At 39.2% G+C, this 18,358-nt stretch overlaps 1 protein-coding gene across 4 annotated transcripts in view; it reads left to right on the top strand.

Annotated features, from left to right (window-relative positions):
- The window catches only part of tpk1 (thiamin pyrophosphokinase 1), a 125,036-nt gene that overhangs the window by 48,799 nt on the left and 57,879 nt on the right, over nucleotides 1-18,358 (top strand). For all 4 annotated transcript variants that reach the window (XM_085418520.1, XM_085418517.1, XM_085418518.1 and 1 more), the window contains exons 5-6: nucleotides 5,198-5,270; nucleotides 8,591-8,686. In XM_085418520.1, coding sequence (XP_085274646.1) covers nucleotides 5,198-5,270; nucleotides 8,591-8,686 — 169 coding nt within the window. The remainder of the gene's footprint in view (nucleotides 1-5,197; nucleotides 5,271-8,590; nucleotides 8,687-18,358) is intronic.

Here is an 18,358-nt window from a genome sequence, read left to right as displayed (position 1 = left end):
CATCAGGTCTGACACTGATGGTTGGATTTTCTTGCATAATAATAAATAATAAATAAATAAATTGCCTCTTTCAAATAAATTGACTTTGTTTATAATGTCTGCATCAAATCTAACACTGTGAGACAGGATGATGCCAAGAGCTGGATGAACAGCTTGAGGAGTATGGCTAAATGTGGATGGAGGTAATTGAACACAAGCAGTTTATAACATTTGCAGCTAGTGGTGTATGTGATGTTAATAAAATATGAGAACATATGCTTGTGTTATTGTGTCTCTGTTTGACTAGTCTGTATGTAAAAGTGAATTTTATAGCGTAGTTATATCACCATATCAAGGTCTATTCATTTTGGTTTGTTGAAGATAATGCTGTCCGCCTCAGCAAATGAAGTTGTCAAAAGCAGAAGTACTTTTTTATAAGCCTGAGTGTTGGATAGATATCTTTGACAGCCTTTCATTTTATTTCTCTCATTTTCATATATTCTACATTCCACTGACGCCTCACGATTTTTATTCTTTATGTGTGCCTGACAGGAAAGTACCTGCATGTGTGATGTAGACAAAACCACATGTTGGTTGAATTCTAATACAGATGTGATCAGAAAGGATTTAAAAGACAAATATGTTGATATTATATAGTCCCTTTACTGTTTTTTTTAATGTAGGTTGTATTCATACATTTGGAAACTGTTTAGTTGAGTTTCAGGTATTCTTTGACCAAATCAGGGTCAAATACCAGCAATTTATTTAGCAGGACTACGTATAACTCGTAACGCAAAACTGGCTCTGTCTTCACCTGCGATTCTGCTACACTCCTGATGGAGTTTGTCTATTACAGACTGATTGAAAATCCTCCCCAGTGTTTATTGCTCTGTGTTGGAAATTGACATGCTGAGTCGAGTTGATGAGCACAGGGAACTGGGCTTTGCCTTTTAATATGAGAGCTTTGCACTTCTGTTTCTACATAATGCGGTGTGCTACATTTTGTTAAGTTTATTGTATTAGAATTGTAGCAATTAAGGATAATTAAAATTACAACTGTCCTTTTTTATACTACAGCTAGTAGCCCTAAGAGTAATACAGAGAGTTAATAAACCTAGAAGATGTGGTTTGGGTATGACAGGTATGTGGTTATTAGAAGCCTGCAGATATTTAACTTATTAACTTTGGGATCAGACACAATTGAATCACATAAAGAAATCTAATTTTTCAGATGTACACATGTATGCTTTCAGCATCATGCCACGTCGAGACAGGAGGGTTTGCGGTGTGTCGATATAGACATGCGTAGATGTGTTAGACACACACGTATACCAACATGCAAGTAAGATCACACTCGCGTGCTTTGAGGTTTTGATAATTAGAATCTTTGCTGCAGTGGGATAATAAGAACTCTATTAACACTGATTGATTTTTTTAAGGCCTGTGCTTGCATAACTACCCATTATGAAACCAGATAGTTATCGACCACATAAAGATGAATTATGCAACTGGTCTTTACTAACTAATAATTTATATCTTCACATTAACCCATCTTTGTTTATGCACTTAGGTATATACACAAAAAACTAGTTCATGATGATTTAAACTTTGTGACATGGTGCATTATCCTGCCGGAAGCAGCCAATCAAATATGTGGTCATAAAGGGATGAACGTAGTCAGCATCAGTACTATTGTAGGTAGTATAATGTATTTATAGGTAGGTTGTGGTATTTAAAAGATGCTCAGCTATATTCAGTTGATATTAGGAGGCCCAACTGTGCCAAGAAAATTTTCCACCATGCCATTATACCACCAGCACCCTGAGCCTTTGGTACAAGGCAGGATGGATCCATGCTTTATGTTGTTCACATCAAATCCTGACCCAGCAATCCAAATGTTGCAACAGAGACAGTCTCATCAGATCAGGCAACATTTTTATGATCTTCTATTTTCCAGTTTCCAATTTTGAGCTCATGCAAACTGTAAGGTGCCCCTCCTGCTAGCTTTTAGCTGACAGGCGTGGCACCTGGTGTGGTCTTCTGCTGCTATCACCCATCTACTTCAAGGTTTAACATGTGTTCAGAGATGCTCTTCTGTATACCTTGCCTTTCCTAGGTTGTTGCTTTTCTGTCGCCACAAGGCAGTGCATCTTAACAAATATTATAAGATATTATATCATATCATAGTAAAAATAGCCTTTTAGCAGTCTGGTTAAGGTAATTAAAACAATACAAAAAACCTGTTGTCATATTTAAAAGCACCGTGCCTATATCGTCCACTATCTGTCCCTCCTATCTTCTAAGCAAAGAGTCATTTTTGAGGTTCCATTTTAACACTTGACCAAAAAATGTCATGTGATTTGTTGTCAAATGTTTTTTGTCATGTGTCCACATTTGTATGCAAGTGTGTGTGTGTAAGAGAGTGTACTGATCACATCAGCTATTGTGAGTCTATCTAGTGCTATGCATGTCATACCGCTTTGGTTTTGGTTGTTTATGTATACGGCATGTAATGATGTCATCCAAAGCAATTCCTCCACCTCTTCATCATCTCTTCTACTCTGATTGGGAGATGCGATAGATGAGAGGAGTAATCAGAGCCACATCTCCTCAAGTGATGAAAAGGACCTGAAAAAGGGAGAAGAGTGTTTATCATGTTGTGATTCACGAGAGGGTGAAAGCTACAAGAAAATATAACATATACAACATTTGGTTGTAATTAAGTGGTCATATGGAAGCAGTGAGACCCAATTTGAAGAAAACAAAGACAGAAAAAGAAAGGTGGAAAATATAACACATCTATCCAAAAAGAAGGTGTTTCTTCTGTCCTTAGATGTTGATTCTAAGGACAGTGTTTAGATTGAAGAGTCGCTTTAATTATGCGGAAAAGTTAGAACTGCAGTGCAAAAGTGTGAGATGATTTGAAGAGACCGTGAAGAGAAGAGCATTATGTGAGAACTTGTTCATGATAAAAAAAAAAACAGGCAGACGATGCAGAGAGAGAGGGACGCACAAGCTGCCTGACAGACAAAGAGATACACACAAACACAGGCAAAGGTCACACAGCCAGTCCTGCCACTCGGTGCTCAGACAAACTGGTGGTAAAATGCTCTATTTCCCATCCAAATTAAAGTGTCAGTTAACATTAATGTGGAAGTGAAGACTGTCAGGCGCACAACATGCAGACACACAAACACGCAAACAGCATTTACCCTCATGTGCACAGACACAAATACAGAATTTAGAATCTTGGCTGGTCAATTACTCTCCGCCGATGGTGTCATGCACACAGGTCACAAAGGAATGTGCGTGTGGTTGTGTGTGCATGTGTGTGTGTATGCGTTTGTGTAAAGCTCTGATCAGACCCAGTGTCACAGCTCATTCCATCTGTCACATGAAGGTTATTTCTGAATGAAGATGCAATTGTGGCGTTCTGTATAATAAGAAGGAGGCGAAATAGCCTTTGGTTGTGTGTACCTGCATATTTGCTGCTATTTATGCATATTTTGTGTGTTTATCTCAAGATGAAAAATTTGTTCCTTGATCATATTTTTTTTGTCTTATTCAGTTGGAATTGTGCTTGTTTGTCTTTAAACCTGTGTGTGTGTGTGTGTGTGTGTGCGCGCGCATGTATGTGGCAGCAGATTGCAAACATTTCCTGTGTTTGTCTTCCTGTATCTTGGTGTAAATGGGAATCCTGAGGAGGGAGGGAATAATCCTTATGTATCTCTTTCTTCAACCAACTGGAACATCGCTCTCGCCTCTTGCTAGAGGAGCACATGCACACAAACAAACACAAACACGCTACCCAACCAACCATGAAATCGTAATGTCAGACCTGTTAATGCCTCTAGATAGCAGCCACTGCATCCCTGTGTGGTTTTGCCCGATACACATAAACACACACATACACACAAATGAATAAACAGAGAGCTATCTGTTACTCTCCGGCAGGAATCTTCTATTCAGCAGTGGCTGGTTGTTAATTCCTACACTCTGGGGATTGCAGGTTGCCTCAGAAAACAGTTCAATTCGTATGAATGAAATACATATAAAAGTTTACTTTGAGCACGCTCGTATTTCCCCAAAACTCCTGACCAGTTTTATTTGCACTAATCATTTTAATTGCATGCATCAACATGCTATTTCTGCATCCTGTTAGTTCAGAGTTATTGTGCCTGTTTGTGCATTTGTGACATGTATCCACATTTATAAGCGGCTATATAGAAAGTGCTCTTCTTTAACCAAACCATAAACTTTCAAGAATAAAATTGGCAAAAGTAGCTCAGGTTTATTTTCATTCTTTTTACATTTGTTTCATGCATAATAAATGCATAATAATAAGCTGTCAGCATTAATACAAGTTGGAAGTCGAGGTGATTATTCTTCAAGCTTAATTGAAAAATTTTAAAACGAAGCTTAACTTATGGTTCAATTCATTCATTCAGTGCTTTTTTTGTTGATACTTTCCTTTAAAGATAGAAACTCAACTAGACTTAAATGATTTACAAGGGAAGTTTAGTTGAAAGCAACTACCGTGCAATTTATTTGTGTCCTCTGTCAGATTCCTATCATTAGTCCACATACCTTTCTAAAACATAACTGATGTCAGTTCAGAGCAACATAGTCTTTACTTGATCCTATGCGTCAAAACATCCAATTACACTGTGACCTCTGTTTATTAAAACTGATGCACAGTTCTAATGGAGAATCTACTCATCCCGTGTGCTGGAATATTTCAAGATCTGAACACCATGTACATGATGCTCTGTTTGCTTGCGCGTGTGAGAAGGACACCAACTCAGTGATCTGTTTATTAGATGTGACTAATGAGTAATTTGCATCCAATCTGTTGTTGATGCGTTTGCATTTATGCACCTAACTATCACAGTATCAACATGAACTTTTGCTTCTGTATTCTGCCACGTTTGTTTGGGTGTACCTTCCCATCAATCTATGTATATCTTCTGTCAGCCGTGTGTGTGTGTGACAGGGCCAGGCTCGGTGCCACAGAGATTCACCCTGTCAGTTTCCATGTCTCTTCGTCTGTCCCGGCGGCGTCACTCTTCTCCCTCGCTGCACAGATCAAAGAGCTGACACATGCCGCAGTGTCCTTTCTCTTTTCCATCTCTAACTCTCACTTCTTGGCTCTGTCATTCTTGCAATCTTAACCCGCTGTCTTTTTCACTAACCCCCATCTTTCTGTCCTTATATCCAGCTTTCTCCCCGACTATATCAGTGGGGATTTTGATTCCATTACAGCAGAGGTCAAAGCTTTCTATGCAGACAAGGTAAGTGGAACAAAACTTGCACGCACTCTTATACCTACAGGTGTTCATACAGAAGAAGTAGGATTGTAGGGAGAGTCCATAACACATGTTGTAGCATCTGGATGTACAAAGAAAAAAAGGTAGTTGCTTAGAAATTATAGTGGATTAGTCCAAGAAACAAAGGGTAGCCTAGTTCAACATCTGGAGCAGCTGGTTTGTCTAAAAAGCCTAGTACGGTAATTTGTATATGGTAAATGTTAAATGCATTTTTCTTCTTACTGACCACTCAAATCACCACACCCAGCCATTAATACACAGGGAGACATTCAGCAGTTTATTCTGTATTTTAAGCATTGTATCTGTCACTTCTGAAAAGAGGCTTGTAGAAGTGAAGATAGAAAGAAATTTATCACTCTGTGAAAAAAACTAATGTTCTTAAGAGTAAGAAAAAGAGAAACAAAATCATTTTTCAAGAGTAATGCAAAATTACATAGGCTGTGAAGATGCTCAGCTTAACTACATGATAGTAATCTATTCAGAGAATCTTGAGATCATGCAGGAGACGAGGTCACTGAATGGCTGCGCTTTTGGGCCTGGCATTAGATGTGACAGACGTGATTCTGTAGTGAAAATATCCGATAGGGTTCAGGAACAGCTTCAAAGCCAATTTTCACTGAACACAGTTCGTGCCTGCATCAGATAAACTGAGGCAAAGTGGAAAACCATCCTGTCACCTGGCAAGTCAAAATTTAGAATTCTGCTTGTGCCCCCTGGGCTAAAGAGAGGATCAACCTCCTGGCTTAGTGCACAGCTGAAAGTCTACTCTCTGTGATGATATAGGTGTGCACGACACAGGTGACCTATATTTGAAGGAAAATGTAATCATTTCTATGAGCACTTGCCTCTTAGCATTTATAAATACAAATTTATCTTTGGGTTGAATCTCACACACTCGCATTTACTAAATATTTTCGGAGTCATACATCACATCCCACACAAATGTTTTCAAAATTAACCAGTAGGTGTTCCACACCTCTTGCCCAGTCTCAGTAGCGATAGTCTCCAGTCCCTTCACGACCCTGAATTTGATAACGTTTGGGTCACACAAGCTTGGAGAATGATTTCAGCAATGTCCTGTCTCATGGGAAAAATGTGTATTCCCTGAATGCTTGGAAAGTGACTCTTGGAGATTGTCGACTGTTGCTAGTTGAAATCAGTTGCAAATAGGGTGCTTGTATTTGTTTGGGTCGCTAGCACAATGCCACGGTTAGCCGTAGTCTGCATGGAAAATGCCAACTTGTCTGCAAATACTTAAAAACTTAGCACTGAGCAATAGTGAAACTCGAAGAAATGCAACACAAACGTGAAATAGAGCCCGTTTGCCTTCAGAGTAAATATTAGATCTTTTGAAACATGTTGGTTTCAGCAGTAAGAAAAACAATCTAAACTACCAGTTTTCAGTCTTCACTGTTTCACAACCACCTAGCAAATAGTTGCCAAATGTTTGCAGACACATTGGCATCTTTCCAACAGGCTACAGCTGTGCAGGTTTTTAGTGCAGCACCATACACCTCTTTGTTATTAATTCCACGTAGTGACAGCAAACAACTTACTCACCATCCAGTCAGGTAATATACATTTTTCCCTAGCAACCGGTGGTTACCAGGGTCACTGACTGGCCTTTGAGCCTGGATGTGTGGGGTTTATCAAGTGATTTCACTGCAACTACCAGCAACCACTCACAACCATTCAGGGGAACACTCAAGTAACCGGTGATTGCAAGGCAGCCAATCAGTCCTAACTGAGGCCTTAACAGTTAAGAGGATGGATTCTTAGATGGAGGAGCATCTTCTTCACTTTTTCAAATTAATCATTGCTAAAAATCAACACTATATTTTAAAAAGTCTTCATTAATCAGTGATCATGAAATATTATAATACTAATGATAAAAAAAATCCATACAAAACTACTAGAAACGGGATAAATGCACAAAAATAACATTTGAAAAGGGTTAGCTACACATAAAGATTAAACTTTGGATGAGGATATTGGAAATGGACAAAGCAATCTGCATTTTTTGTAGGTGACTAAGTTTGCAGATTTAACATAACACGGTCCAGGTACAAGAAAGTGCTTCTCCAGAGTCCCCCTTTGACATTCTTCGTTGTAGCCTTTACTCCCTGTGTACCTCACTGTGCAAGAAATTTGTACATGTAGGCATATTTAGATTCAGCTATTCAAGGTCATAAAAATAAAATGCAAATGATTTCATGAAGGGGACTTTCCATTGTTTATAGCAAGCAAAATGTCAACCCACAAGCGCTGTTCAATAAATAATTAATACAGGGCAAGTCAGACATGCATACACACACCCACACCTTAGAGAAAACAAAATACAGTGCCTGTGCGATCTTTGTGCTGTGTCACTTTGATCAGATGCTACTGATGCACACTGTTTACAGTTTGAAATGCAGATTCGGTATCATCACACGTACACACAACACACACATGATTAGGCACCCATCACAGATTATTTGATGTCTTCAGCTGTTTCTCTCTCCTTTTTTCTCTTCTCACGATTCCCCCGGCTCTCTCTGTAGCTATCTGTAATATTAGACCCTTTTCACAAAAATCACACAGGTTGTCTGGAAAAAAAAAGAGAGAAATGCCTTTTTTTGAGGGGGGTGAGAGAAAAACAGTCTGTTATGGTAATGCCTTTGAAGCAGAAATATGGGAAAATGCGAGCTGTTCCTTCAGAGATTTCTGGCAAACGGTGAATAATTCTGCATAAATGGGAGGGAGAAAACAGAAAAGCATCAGCAAGGGAGGGAGGGAGAGATGGGGGGTGGAGGGTTGGTGGAAGAGGAGGGGAGGAGAGGGAGGATGGATGGGATCAAACAGAGCACAGCGAACAAGTTTGATATGACTGCGTGTGTGTGTGTGTGTGTGTGTGTGTGTGTGTGTGTGTGTGTGTGTGTGTGCGCGCGCGTGTCAGTAAAGTAGAAAAGTCGCTGTGTTTTGGAGGAAAGTGACACTGTGGAGAGAGAGAAAGAGACAGAAGGAAAGTAAGCCGGAGCATGGTTGTTGTAGTTTAGGGCCACTGACTGGAACCTCTACATTATTCAGCAACACAAGCCAAAGACAGCCAGACAACAGTAAAACACTGATTTATACCTCTCTCCATCTCCCTATCGCTTTCAGTTTTTCTGTTATCCCCCTATCCCTTATCTTAGGTATTTGTTACACTATCTATGTTTATGTACATCTGTTGGATTGTGTTTTGTTGCCTGCTTGTTTTTTTGTGATTTGTTTTTAATATATTGATATTTGTGCGTGTGTAGGGGTGCAAGCTGATAGAAACAGCTGACCAGGATCTTACGGACTACACCAAATGTCTTGCAATCATGGTGGAGGAGATTCAGAAGCGACAGCTACAGGTAAATGCCACACAGCTCATATATGGTTCTGACTTACTTCTGATATTTATGGTTTATATTTTAAAGGAATTCTTTGACATTTTGGAAAACACTTTCTTCTGAATTTATCAAAATGACTGTTAAACTCCAGTCCTATAAGACAGCATAAAGTCCTGGATGCAGGTGGCAAAAGCTTATCCAAATATCCCTAATGCCAAGGTCAAAGTCCATGTTGGGCAGATGTATTGGGCAGTATTACGGACATAAAATCCTAATCTGTTGTTTGCACTGATCAGATTAGCAAACTATAGTATTATTTGGTGATTATTTGGCGATAATTGGGCTTGATAGGTACCCCTGTGCTAAAAATGTTCATATGAGCATAATGCATATGCTTTAGTCCATATTGCTTTATTAAAGTCACATTTCATCTACATATCACTTTCAGAAACAATTGTTTTTTTTTATTTCATTTCACTAACAGTTTTTATGACATTAACTGGCTGCAGATGTAGCACCGGGTAAAAGAAATAAGCAAGGCTCACGTCTCCCTCAGTTTTGTGCCCTTAAGTAAGGCATTCAGTCTTCAGGTACTTAAGATCAGGTGCTCAGAGGTCAGTAGTGTTTTACTGTCGGTTTTCTTGTGGCAAATCCCTGTAGTGAATGCGTGTGGGTGTATGGATATGAAACAATCTCTTTGCCTGAAAAGACCATCCATGCTCACTCAACGTCCCCCGAAGAAATAGCTGCTGAAAAATATCATTGGAATAGCATTACACCTACACAGAAAATGCAAAGTGAGATTTGGCTGTCTTAAAATATGAAATACTTCACTTTTGTTGTGATCTTTTTCAAAGTGTAAAAACATTTCCCAACAAGCTGATATGCACTACTCTGAAATGAGCTAAACAGGCTGCTCAGCGCCTCATGCCCAGTTTGCTGCTGCAGAGCCAGACACGCAGACAATAACACGATCCAGAGATTCATTCAGTTTCCAGCCTGACTCCCAAAATGCCAACAGAATGTCCATAATGTTAGTAATTTAGTAAACAGCACAGTTTTTAATTTAAAAATGCTAATAGTGATGATTGTTAAGACGAGCACTGTCCTAGAACATTATCTTTTGACGCTGCCTTCCTCTTGACCTTTCTCTGTTTCTTTTTGTCCTTTTAGTAGAATTTTTAACAGCATAATAAGTGTTGCTCCAATCACATACTAGCGCCCCAATCACTTCACATTGCTAAGCTACAGAAACCCATTCATCTCATATTCACATGTTGCCACATTTTTACTCTGTTGCTCACTGCCAGGCTTTAAGAGGAGCTATACTTTTGTCCTTCCTTTCCGTGGGCTCTTTTTTTTCTCCCCCAGCTAATATGTAATCTGCCTTTGAACCGGCACACACTGTTTGTCCGTCTGTTTGCCTGCAAGAGATAGGAGCCTGGCAATCAGTTTTTGGCTCTCTGTAAGAGTTGCTGGTGATGACTTTTTCTGTTTGTTTCCCAAGGCTTTTCCATCTTTCTTTACCCACTATAACTCTTACTTGACCTTTTGTTCTTTTCAGCACTTAGAATAGGCATGGGTTATATAAAATACTTTTTTATGATAGTTTTATACGTATTCTTTTGTTTTCAGATTCACTGATTTTCATTTAATGAATTATAAATGTAGATGAAGTAATAACATATGCAGATTACTGGGCATTGTGATGTTTGGGCTTTGAAGAGTCGCCCTATCAGCCCCCGTATGTTTTTCCTCCATACAGCTTAGCACTCAATTGATCTCATATTGTGTTGGTTGAAATCCTCCCTAAAAAAATGTTACCATGGGATTATGCTGGGTAGATTAGTGTTTGTTTACATACATATATATATATTTATATATGTGTAGTTATGTTTGTGTGTTAGTGCTTTGAAAAGTGTGTATCTCTGTGAATGTGTTTGTGGGCAGCTAGTTCTTCTGTGTGTGAATTCAATTGCTGTTTACATGTGTTTTCCTCTCTAAGAAGCGCACATGTGTATGTGTGTCCCCAAGTCTGATAGGTCTGCTGGTCTGTTTATCCTCTCACAGCTCTGTTTAGTTAGCTCATTTCTTCTCAATCCCCTATTTCTACTTTCTTTAGTCTTTCTTTGGTTGTTATCCTTAATAAATGGAAGTGGGGGTTTTTTTGTGTTTGTTTCTTTTTTTGCTTACTCCTCGTCTCCTAGCCAACCAGTAAAGAGAAGTGACCAAATGTATAAAATCAGCTTGTGAAGTTTTCTTCATTGAGCCATGAGAGTTTCCTTGCTCCGCTTACTGGTTTGTTTTTAGTAAACAAACATGAAATATGAACAAATAAAAATTCATACAGTTGTGTAGTCTTTGATATGCGTAGCTGCCACAACAGAAGTGATGATGGAAAGCGAAGATTGAGCAAGCCGGTGTGTCATTGGACGTTGAAACACAATACTTTGTTTTGTTTCTTTCATCCTCTTCTCATTGTTCTGCATTCTTTTTTCAGTATTTGTTATTTTTTTAAGATTCCGTGTCCTGTATTTTTGTCACAGTGTCAAGAATTTAGAACTAAGCTATAATACGGGTATGGAGGACATCACAGATGAATTTGGGGCTTTACTGTTGCAGGTAAGAGGTCACACTTAAATAAGAAAATACATAAGTGTTCTGTGGATTTATTATTGAATAATAATTTGCACTAAAAGTGACAGGTGGTAATGACAGATTGTCTCACATCTCCAAATCCCCTTACTTTGTCCTGCAGACCTCCACTGTTGTTCAAAAACACACGTGCTCTTTGGCCACCTTGTCAGATACACCTAATTACACATTGCAGAAACTCTATGCATTTAGGTAAAGACTGAAGTTGCTGAAGTTGAAACCGAGCATCAGAATGGGGAGGAAACAGGCTGGTCTGTGTATTTCATAGAAACTGCTGATCTACTGGGATTTTGCAGAGAATAGGGTGAAAGAGAGAAAATATCCAGTGAGCAGCAGTTCTCTGAGTGAAAATGCCTTATTGATGCCAGAGGTCAGAGGAGAATATCCAGACTGCTAGAAGTTGATATTAAGGCAACAGTAACTCAAATAACCACTTTCTAAAAGATATGCAGAAGCACATCTACGAATGCAAAACACATCTAACTTTGAAGGAAATCAGCTACAACAGCAGGTACCATTCTAAAACCCTGAATTAAGGCAGTTCTACAGGCAAAAGCGGGCCTAACCCGGTACTACCATGGTATACCTTGGTCATTGAGTGTAGATGATCCACTCTGACACACAGGTTGACACGGGCATAGTGCTATAAAACATTAAATGTGTAGGCTATTGGTATGTAGATAAAAACAGCCCTTTTTTGACTCTGGTTTGAGTAACGGTTGCTAAAAGCTAACTTGCTCAGCAGTTTCATTCTTGCGATATGTTAACACAAAGAAAAATCACAGAGTAACAATATCTGTATCATGTTAAGAGTGGAGTTTGTTTACCAAGTGTTGTTAACAGTTAGGTGATGTCTCTGCATGTGGGGGCGTCTGCCAGATGTTGAAATAACCTCAATCTCAGCACTTTGTTTTGTTTTAACTGCAACTCCTGAGGGAGAAAGTCAGTTATGACATATTTGGTTTGGCAATTTGTGCTCCTGTTATGAACTAAAGCACAAGTTATGGCTTAGTTCCTTTAAGTGATGAAGAACATTGAATACACTGAAGTAATAGTGCACTGTTGTCAAGTAAACAAGGTAATAAAAAAGGCCTTTTTGGCTGACAAAGGCACACTGCAGTAGTTTTCTGCAGTGTAATTACAAATGGGCAAAGCATGCACGCACATAGGGCTGTGCGATATGACCAAAATCTCATATCCCGATATAAAACATCTATCGTCCCGATAACGATATAAATCACAAAAATGTAACATTTTCTGTAAATTCTGTGAATCTCGGGCAGTTCGACTTGCGTGAAGTTTTTCCAGCTCCAGATCAGTTTGATCTCCCTGTTGGAGCAAAAAACAGTTTGAGAAAAAACACCTCTGCACATAGCACATGAAAAAACTCTTAATGCACCAAAGAAACACATGACAAGCAACAGGGATGGGTAAAGGGTGAGAGACAGCCAGTGTAGACAGTGCATCCACCCCTGCAGCATAAGCGCTGGTCTCCTTGATCTATCGGAGGGGAATAAGCGTAGAAGGCGTTTGGAGGGGGAGGGGGGATGAGTGTATATATGTTTGTGTGTGTGTGTGTGTGTGTGTGTGTGTGTGTGTGTGTGTGTGTGTGTGTGTATCCATCTTGAGCTTTATTGTGAAAGGTTTATGTGGAAAATAAACAAGCGGACAAGCGATGGTTTTACCATCATTGTTGCTAACGACAAGGCATAAAAACAGGCGCTTTTCCATCCGTAGTGTGGTTATATTAAATATAAGAGAAAGAGTGAACTTCAAGAAATTAATATAGCCACTACAGTGACCATCAAAACAATGAAAAAATATTGCCGTAAACAGTTTATTTTGCGACACCACAAAACAAACGATAGCGTAAAATGAAACGATAGACGTTTTTATATCGTCATCCGATATGTCGTTATATCGAACAGCCCTACACGCACATATAAAAAATAAGCCTATAATCGTATCTACAGTATTTACACAAATGCACATTTTTAGTAGCTGTGCTTCTGTACGCTACCACAGTGGATTTGACAAAAAAAAACCCCCAAAGATGTCATTGAAGTTATGACTCTCGGCTTTAATTTTATACATACTACCCCAATTTTAAAGACGTATGTTCTGCTTGGCCTTTACTGCAGCTACCTTCATTTGTTACTTGTTTGTGTGTCTTTGTTGCATTCAGTTGTGTATTTTATAATTGAAAAGCATGCTGCATTGGGTGGAACATTTATCAGATCTTCAATGGCCAAGTCAGTCAATTTAGTTTCTTTTCTTTGAGCAACTCTTGGGTTGCTTTTGCAGTATGCTTTGGGTCATTATCCATCTGATCAGAGATTTCTATCAAAAGTCTGCTAGTTCTATCAATAGTTGTGTCATCAGGAAAAATAAGTGACCTGGTTTAATTGTTCTCATTTGCTTTAGTTGTCTCCCTTGGTCTTTCAAACCTCTTGGTGCTGCTGAGATGACCATTGCATTTCTTTTTTCCTAAGAATGTAACAGATTGTTGATTTGGCCATTGTTGTGGCCACATCATGTGTTTGCAATATCTCTGATGGGTTTATTTAGGTTTTTCAAGCTAATGATGACCTTTAATTACATCAATTGGACTTCATATTGAAAGTTCCAGCAAACTGCTACCATATGAAAATTCAACACTTAGAATCAGCTCCAGATCTTTTATCTGCTTAATTTGTTTTTAAGGGAACAGAGCTCACGTGTATATGAAACTGTTTGCCAGTCAGTTGTCCGATTACTTTTGAGCTTCTGAAAATGAGTGATTATGCCTATGTATAAAAATGGTTGTGATTCTTAAACAGTTAATGTTATACTTTTGTAAACACTTTAGGCTAAAGCTGAAAGTGTGCATGTTGGCCTGTTATGATGTTTAATTTAAAATCCATTTTGGTGGTGTACAAAAATATATAAGAATATATACAAAATTGTTTCAAGTTGTTCTCAACTTAAGTAACCACTTCACTCTATCAGCTCTCCTGCACTCCCTGCCCAGCTTTACTGCTTGACACATATGCACACTTATACAAGGCCTTCAGAAAAAATGGTTATGTATGTATGGAGCCGGAGAAATTAAGCATTCCACTTTGAGGAATATCATCTAAAAGTAGCATAGATTTCAAATGTCCCAATTTGTGCAGCATTAGTTGCTTTAGCAACTTCAGCCCAGGAGCAAACTTTCTGATGCAAGAAGGAGTCTCCAAGAACATGAAAAATGTATCACAGGATCTGCAGGTACATTAATTCCTGCAAAGTTGGTCTCAAATGTGCGTGTTTCTGCAACTGGGAAAAGACTATAAAAAAATTAACCTGCATTTATAAAAATTATATTAGAAAAAATAAAATGGTTAGGAAATTAAAACAAAGCCAAAGAGCTTTGAAATAATAACCTGTGGATAGATCAATCCAAGCTATAATGGCAGTTGATACTTGGGCACAAACCAAAGGCAGCCTTTTAGGATAATTTCATGGCAGTTGGGACACATGGTGGTGGAAATGCTGTAGTTTGGGCTTGTTTCACCGCCTCAGGGACTGGTCTTTGATCATCTATGAATTCTGCTTCATATCCAAAACTACTTGAAGATAATAGGCCATCTGTCTCCATGCTGAAGTTGAACAAGAAGTGGATAGGATAATGATTCTAAGCACACTTTCATATCCGCTAAGGAATAGTTTGAAAAGAAAAAAAGAAAGAAGGGTTATGGAACAGCCTAGTTAAAGCCCGAATTTGAATTTAAAATAAATATTGCAGGGAATATAAGGGACAGCTGAAGCTGAAAGCCGACAGCTCGCTGATTCTAATGTTTCAGCGGGTCAGCGCTTCGTGTTTATGCCCTTTTTGTGCTTATTCTGAAGCTGCAGGTTTTATCTCTCTCCAAACAATATTGAATGAACCAGCAGCAAAAGAAGATCCAAAATTCACTTCACATAAACATCGTCATGAATTCCCTCTTACTTTTGCTCTTTTGCTTCCACCACGATAAAATCACATTTCATGCAGAGGTAGCTGTCTCTCTCTCTGTACTTCAAGAACAGTTTCCCGTCTAAAAATCTGTTTTCTGCATTATTTGCTTGCTTATTACACACAAGTTGTTTACAGTGCTGTCGACCGCTGTGTTTTTTCCTTTTACTTGCTTCCGAAAAGAAAGCCTCATTTCTGCTGTTCAATAGGCTACTGAACAAATGTAAACTTTTTAAAATTATGCAAACTTGCAAAACGCTTAGCTGTGTCTCTAATAAAACCGCTGTAACTTTGCTCTGCTTCACTTCAGCAGCATAATGTTCATATGTTGATTAATGGTTTTCTTTCGTTTTTGATCTACTGCAGAATATTTTTTGTAAAATCCCAGGCCAAGAAAGTTGCCTTCATGTTTTTCTGTGTTTTATCCTCAGTTACTTTGACACAAAGGCATCTGCTGTGATGCTTACACCTTTGATAAAGTCTCGAAAGTCTCAGCTTTCTTTTTATAGAAATAAAAATATGGAAATGCACTGATACGTGATCAGAATTATAATATTTCTGACTGTCTGAGGCTAAATTTACCAGATTCAAATCGAATAGAATCGGATTGAATCAAATCGTGGATCAAATCGATTCTAGAAATCAGTGACGATACCCAGCCCTACATTTAAGGCGACCATTAATCATCTTGAAGCTGAACATATTTTGTATGGAAAAGTGGCCAAATATTTCAACATGACTTTGCCTGACACTGGTGGACAGTTATGCAACTGTGTATATATATATATATATATATATATATATATATATATATATATATATATATATATATATATATATATATATATATATATATATATACATACATACACACTCAACAAAAATATAAACGCAACACCTTTGTTACTGCTCCCATTCCCCATGGGATGGACGTAGAGACCTAAAATTCATTCCAGATACACAATATAACCATCCCTCCTAAACAGTGGTCACAAATCAGTCCAAATGTGTGGTAGTGGGCACATCTGCCATATTGAGATAATCCATCCCACCTCACAGGTGTGCCACATCAGGATGCTGATCTGACATCATGAGTAGTGCACAGGTGTATCTCAGACTGCCCACAACAAAAGGCCACCCTGGAATGTGCAGTTTTGTCTCACAGCAAAATGCCACAGATGCCACAAGCAATGAGGGAGCGTGCAACTGGCATGCTGACAGCAGGAATGTCAACCAGATCTGTCGCCCGTGCATTGAATGTTCATTTCTCAACCATAAGCCGTCTCCACAGGCGTTTCAGAGAATATGGCAGCACATCCAACCGGCCTCACAACCGCAGACCTCGTGTAACCACACCAGCCCAGGACCTCCACATCCAGCAGGTTCACCTCCAAGATCGTCTGAGACCAGCCACCCAGACAGCTGCTGGAACAATTGGTTTGCACAACCAAACAATTTCTGCAAAAACTGTCAGAAACCGTCTCAGGGACGCTCAACTGCATGCCCGTCGTCCTCATCGGGGTCTTGACCTGACTCCAGCTCGTCGCCGTAACAGACTTGTGTGGGCAAATGCTCACATTCGATGGCGTCTGGCACGTTGGAGAGGTGTGCGCTTCACGGATGAATCATGGTTCACATTGTTCAGGGCAGATGGCAGCTGAGAATGTCCCAGTTCTTGCATGGCCAGCATACTCACCGGACATGTCACCCATTGAGCATGTTCGGGATGTGCTTGACCGGCGTATACGACAGCGTGTACCAGTTCCCACGAATATCCAACAACCTCGCACAGCCATTGAAGTGGAGTGGACCAACATTCCACAGGCCACAATTGACAATCTGATAGACTCCATGCGACGATGTGTTGCACTGCATGAGGCAAATGGTGGTCACACCAGATACTGACCGGTTCTGGGTCCCCAGACCCCCAATAGCGCAAAAAACTGCACATTCCAGGGTGGCCTTTTGTTGTGGGCAGTCTGAGGTACACCTGTGCACTACTCATGATGTCAGAGCAGCATCCTGATGTGGCCCACCTGTGAGGTGGGATGGATTATCTCAATATGGCAGATGTGCCCACTACCACACATTTGGACTGATTTGTGACCACTGTTTAGGAGGGATGGTTATATTGTGTATCTGGAATGAATTTTAGGTCTCTACGTCCATCCCATGGGGAATGGGAGCAGTAACAAAGGTGTTGCGTTTATATTTTTGTTGAGTGTATATATATATATGTATATATATATTTATTTTTCTCTTGTTAAACAAATGTGCTTAATGTACCTTGTTAAGGCTAAAGGTGCGAAGTGTTTGCTTGTTCGAAGGTGTTGAAAAGTTTTCTTTTCACTTCACTGTAAATTCTTAAAGTCAGAAATTGTTAAACAGAGAAATAACCTTTACATTATTCGGTTTTGGATGTCACAACTGTTCTGCAGCCCAAGCTATCCACTGGTGGTGAAAAATGAAAATAGTAATAGCTCGTATTACCTAGTATTTCTATGCTGTATGTGGCTGAAGTGCAAACATCAAAGAGTGTATGATTGATGGTTCATTGGAACATTTTTCATGTTGGTGTAACGGTCAGTCAGGATGTGACAGCGCCTTTGCCCCTTAGACTGTCTGATGTTAAGGCTGGCAGCACTGGTGCTTGACTGCTTGGAGACTTTGTATGAGGATATAGCTGCTCAGAGCCGTATAGGTTGTTCTATAGCAAAGTCCTGCCCCAAAGTTAAGAAAAGCCTTTTTTGAAGTTACTTTGAAATTCCAGGAAATAGCAATTTATTTGCTTTTAACAAGTTCCTGATAATAATTTTGTCCACCTTTGGTTTAATTCTTCACATTTCTGCACAGATAGTGCAGCTCAGTTGTTTTTTTTTTTATCTGTTCTCCATCTTATTTCTTTTTCTGAGTTCCCTGGTGTTTGTTTCTCTGCCAAAATGAAAGCCTTGTTGTTCTCTTTATTGTTTGTGTGTCTGTCTATCAGTAGAATTATATAAAGCCAAGATAGGGCACTGGCCTTGTTAAAGTGTTTTGCTCTCCAAATGCCCTTCTTTTGTTTC

The sequence above is a fragment of the Rhamphochromis longiceps genome, linkage group LG9 (assembly GCF_057381845.1).
Source record: "Rhamphochromis longiceps isolate RC_006_pf linkage group LG9, R_longiceps_female_GT1.1, whole genome shotgun sequence".
Lineage (NCBI taxonomy): Eukaryota > Metazoa > Chordata > Actinopteri > Cichliformes > Cichlidae > Rhamphochromis > Rhamphochromis longiceps.
The sequence above is the reverse complement of the archived record's forward strand: the minus strand, read 5'-3'. Positions and strand labels throughout refer to the sequence as shown.